At 37.0% G+C, this 5,102-nt stretch overlaps 1 protein-coding gene across 1 annotated transcript; it reads right to left on the bottom strand.

Annotated features, from left to right (window-relative positions):
• Nucleotides 1-2,841: 2,841 nt before the first annotated feature.
• LOC101164542 (leukotriene B4 receptor 1) lies at nucleotides 2,842-5,021 on the bottom strand. The gene has a single exon (XM_004067275.4). The coding sequence runs from the start codon at nucleotides 4,652-4,654 to the stop codon at nucleotides 3,569-3,571; it is 1,086 nt and encodes a 361-aa protein (XP_004067323.1). The 5' UTR covers nucleotides 4,655-5,021; the 3' UTR covers nucleotides 2,842-3,568.
• Between the last annotated feature and the right edge of the window lie 81 nt (nucleotides 5,022-5,102).

The raw sequence follows: 5,102 nt of genomic DNA, 5'->3' as shown, positions 1-5,102 counted from the left end.
CCGAGTTACCTGTGTAGTTCGCCCTTTGCGTAAGGGCGTCGCCTATTGGCTGATTTGCAAAGGTGAGGGAGGGATGTCGAGCTCAGTGCTGGGCTGTGATTGGCTCGTTGGTTCCTGTTCCATCAGGAAGTGGTGTGCCACAGAAAGGCCTCCATGAGGTGTTTCCATAAATCCAAAAAAACATAGACAAACATCAATAAAAAGTTCACCTTGCTGAGTTTTTAGCAAATGTTTTTACTTAATAGATGGTGATTTTTGGCCCAAAAAAGTCGTGACCTATGTAAGTTGAATCCAATCCACAAAATTACTTGTTGTGAACGACACCCAAAAGATAGATAGATAAATGGATAGATACATAGATTGATTAAAGTGCTTTTGTAATTTAAAAAAGTCAGGATCCACAATCAATTAGTGTTAAAATAGTTAAAACCTCCTAAATTTAACATTAACATTAAATATGGAGAAAAATACTATTTGACCACATTACTGTGGATAAAAAACATCCACTGTTGCACAATTAAAAGTCTAAGTGAACAAGTCCAGACTTCATTTGAATGTTTCCTAGCCATGTTTACAATGTTTATGGCAATAAAGTTCTTTCAACCTTATAATTCAAGTGAACTATGTCAAGATATTTTGCACAAAATGAAAACTTTTTAAGAAATTAAACAAAGCTGTGCTTCAACTTTTATTTTTCTACACATAGGTTTTTTGAGCTGTCCAGGGTGAGCAGGCTCCTGCGACCTTGTGACCCTAAAAGGGATTCAGTGGGTTTAAAAGATGAAATTTCCTTCGCTAATTTCTTGCATTTAATGCTGCTAATCCTTTTGTAATTTTCCTTTCATAATTTATTTTTGAAGATCTAATGCTACTTGAGCGTTTGTCGTTTAAAAAATTCCATATAGTGCCTTTATGTTTGAAAAGTTCCAACAAATAGGAATAGAAAAAAAACATTTATTTCTCCCATGATGTGTTTCATTGGCTTAAGGGAGTGCTGAGCTGTAAAAATCTTTATTCTTCTTCTTTGTATCTTGTGTTTCTTTGGAATAAACTTTTATAACAGTTTTTCCATACATCATAGAATCTTTGTAGATGGTTTTATAACAGAGTAAATATTGACAATTGCATTGTTTTTATCATTTATTATATTCATAAATTTTATATACGCTAGCTTCACCAGGTGTATGTCTATTCTTTTTATTGTGTTTTCTAGAAAATGACAGGTTTCATTTTCTAGAAGCATACATTTTTCAGTAGTTATGTGTTGACAGTATGAAACTGAGCGTCTCACCTGCAGTTGCTGCTCATCAGATCTCTGTGCATTTTAAGATGCATTAAGGATTTACCCCAAACAAAAAAAAAGAGAAATAATAGACATTTAGTTTAATATTTGACCTAATATTGACCTAAAACTAACAACATTTTGGGAGAATACATTGTCCTTTGTTTTTTTCTTTGTTCTTTAACATTTATGTATTTAGTTGTCACTATTAAATACAGAAAGCCCAGTTTTATTGCAAAAAACTGTTTTTGATCAGTCTTTCTATTATTTGCAATAAACCTTTTTGACAAAGTGTGTACACATTTGTGTCCCATTGTTATTTAAAAGAGATTTAAGGCAAAGAGAGAAGGTGGATAGGAATGCAGTAAGGACTGTAGAAAGTCAAAATTAAAAACAACCTCATTCAGAAAGAGATTATTGCTAATAATGAGAGGTAAAGACAAGACCGAACATGACGAAAAGAAGCTCAAACCCCTTGCACCTTTTCCCCCTTTAACCCACTATAATCCTCCGAAATCTTACCATATGTATCTTTCAAAGTGCATTTATTGTGTGCATTTTTTTCTCGATTTAACTTATCATATAACCCTTTTTTTCCCCACTAAAAGCACATTACAGTAACATTTATGCAAAACCAGAAGTTGTTTAACTTCAAATGGTTTTGCCGCCTTGGTTAAGTCTTTGGCCTAGTTCCCAGAATCCCAAGTTTTGTTGCTGCTGACACTCCCTTTTCTGCACACTGAGAGCCTTCAGCCTGCAGTGTACACAGAGCGTTGTGTCTGTTCTTCTTCTTTTATTCAAATTTCATTCATTTGAAATTGTTTGTATGTGGAAATACTTTCAAGTCCCAAAGCTTGAGCTGAAGGCCTCAATAAAAGAACTGATTTAAGCGGCACAAAACTGCTCAGTTATGTCAGTGTTTACTAATAGGGACTGACCTCTGTAGTCCTTCTTATTATTTACTGAAAAGCAGAGAAGTTTGTCTCAGTAGAAAGCTGAAAGAATTCACAGCAATTTATTAAACAAAAACGATTTCTATCGCAGAAAAAAATGGTTTTTCTGAGTTTTGTGTTAATGTTGCTTCCTTGTTTGGTAGGAAGACTTTCAAAGCTGTGTTTTTCCATTGCCACGTTCAAAGTGAGCCTCGGTAAAGTTCAATGAATGCTGTGAAAAGATCGGGGCTTTTAAAATGGGTGTGGTCAAATCAGTTTGAGTTCAAGCCACAAATAATTCCCAACCTGGAAATTAATGATATAGAAAGTAATTCTCTCAAATATTTGCTGTTATGTATTGCTTCAAATAGCCTGGCTAATATAAAAAAAATCATTGTCAAAACATCACTGTAATAGAGGAATTAGTGTTTTTTTTTAATATGTTATCAGGATTTTTCTTTCAAACATGTTAAGATACTGAGTCCCAATATATCAAGAACACTAAAAGAAATCTTGTGAAAATTGTAAATTATAAGTTCACCTTTAAAAATTGAGAGAACTTCACAGGAGCACAATTATGCCTCACAAAGATGTACTGCCATCTACTGGTAAATTAATAAAACAGTCTTTTCTCTTAGGTAAGCAATTTTTATTCATTTTAATATAAGTCGCAGCACCATTTTTCACAGAATAGTGTTGGCCCAATTAACTGATCAAAAATAACATATATATTATAAATATGTTTGTATTTACATAGTTGAATAAAAGTCCAAGAAGAACAATGACCTCATTCTACTCTGCTAAAGGTTAGAAGACATTGACAGAAACAAGGGCTCGATTCCTCTTTTTGTAGCCCCATGACGGAAATTTGTCTTTTTTTTTTTTTTGCAATCTTTATATCGAGAGGAAGTTGAAAGCTTGAGTTTTGTTCTACTGCAACAAGACAACTTTAGGTGAATAAAATGGGATTTTATCCTATTGGTTTGATTTACATAAAAAAATAAAGTGAACAAACTTGGATTTTCTTAGTGCAAAGATAGTCAACACATTCACAGATTTATGGGGTGTAGAACAGACAAGTTAAGCAAGAAAAAGTCATTGCCACATAAGTGTGGAAAATGAGAAGTGGTAAAGAATGACAGAAAAATGAGCACTTTATCCACAAGCAACAAAACATCTCAAAATTACACGTAATGAGAGTAACACACTTTTTTGACATTAATGAAACTCTAAATCTTCAAAAAAAAAAAAAGAACAGCTTTGGTTTAAATAGGAAATTAGAGACACTGAGCAAGAATATCATAAAATAAATATTTTGTCACAAAAAGTACACCAAGAACACTTCATTTCAGCATCAGGATGGTGTATCTTCGCACATTTTCAACAAAACATCCATTTGGACATTAGAATCAGACACACACTGTGAGGTTTCAGACTGATTGCTGTGCTTCTTGGCCACAAAAGACACCTCCCTGGTGCCTTCACCTGGGGAGGTGCTGGAGATGTGGCGGAAGAGCTTCTGGATGCCAGTTTCACGCAGGGATTCTCTGAATGAGCGAGCTGCAAACATGTAGAGGATGGGGTTGATTGTGCTGCTAACGAAGACCAAGGCTCCTGCGATGGTTGCCATGGTATTCCTGATGCTCTCCAGATTCTGTGCTGCATCTTGGTAGGAATCTTGGATGGCCAGGATAACAAGCGAGAGAACATTCCCAATGTGAAAGGGAGTCCAACAGATAGCAAAGGCAATCACGATGCTGCCAATCACCACGGTGGACTTGCGTTTTGACCTGAAAGTCATCTGAGTGATGCGGCTGCAGAGGCAGCCATAGCAGATCACAAGGATGGAGAAGGGTAAGATGTAACCCAACACTGTTTCTAGCAGAAGACACACAAGCTCTTGAGCTGTGGAGGTGTAAGAGCGGTACAAACACTGCTCCTGTCCAAAATCATTATCAACTATCTGAGTTGGGATGACAGGTATGCTGAACAAGAACGATACAGTCCAAACAGCCAGAAGAACTTTGTTCAAAGCTTGTTTTCTCTTCCAGTTAGCTGATGCAAAAGGGTAACGCACAGCAATAAAACGCTCCACACTCATAAGCGTTATAATGAAAACACTGCTGTACATACAGGCGTTGATCACAAACACCATGGCTTTGCAACAGGCTTCCCCGAAGACCCAAGAGCGCGCCAAAGAGTAGATCCACAGAGGCAGAGTGACGAGGACCAGCAAGTCTGCAGCAGCCAGGTGCAGGATGGTCACCACGGTGTGAGAGCGCTGCTTAACGTGCCTCAGGATTGTCCAGATCACAAACATATTCCCAGGAGCCCCGACCAAGAAGGATAAACCCAAGATCACACAAGCCCCCACAGTTCCACCATCCAACTCCCTAGTGGCCATTGTCTCTGAGGGAACGTACTCTTCAGAGATGCTCATGCTGCAAGTTTAAATGCTGACTGTGGTGTCTGGATGACAAGAAAAACAGATGTATTCAAAGGGAAGTCTTCACTTCTCGTTTATGCTCAGACCACACAGGAATACAGCATTGCTCCACACGCTGTTATGAGACTAACCTTGACTCGCTCATGACCATTTTGACCACAGGGATCATGCAGAAAAATGAGCATCTGAATTCAAACTCAATAATTTCAAGAAATTGTGTAGTTCAAAAAATAAGGCAAGGATTCCGGTGTAAAGATTGATTTTAAGCTGAAAGTACGGTGGCCAAGACACGCTTACATTTAAGATACAGCAACAACAAATCCCAGTACAAATGAATAAATACTGAAACACAACAGCAAATCATGAAACACAACAGTGAACAGTTCCGTAATTTGCTGTTGTGTTTCAGTATTTGTTCATTTGTTCCGAGATTGTTATTAGC

This window comes from Oryzias latipes, chromosome 3, assembly GCF_002234675.1.
Source record: "Oryzias latipes chromosome 3, ASM223467v1".
Classification (NCBI taxonomy): Eukaryota; Metazoa; Chordata; class Actinopteri; order Beloniformes; family Adrianichthyidae; genus Oryzias; species Oryzias latipes.
Note: the sequence above shows the minus strand (reverse complement) of the source record. Positions and strands in the feature narration are given on the sequence as shown.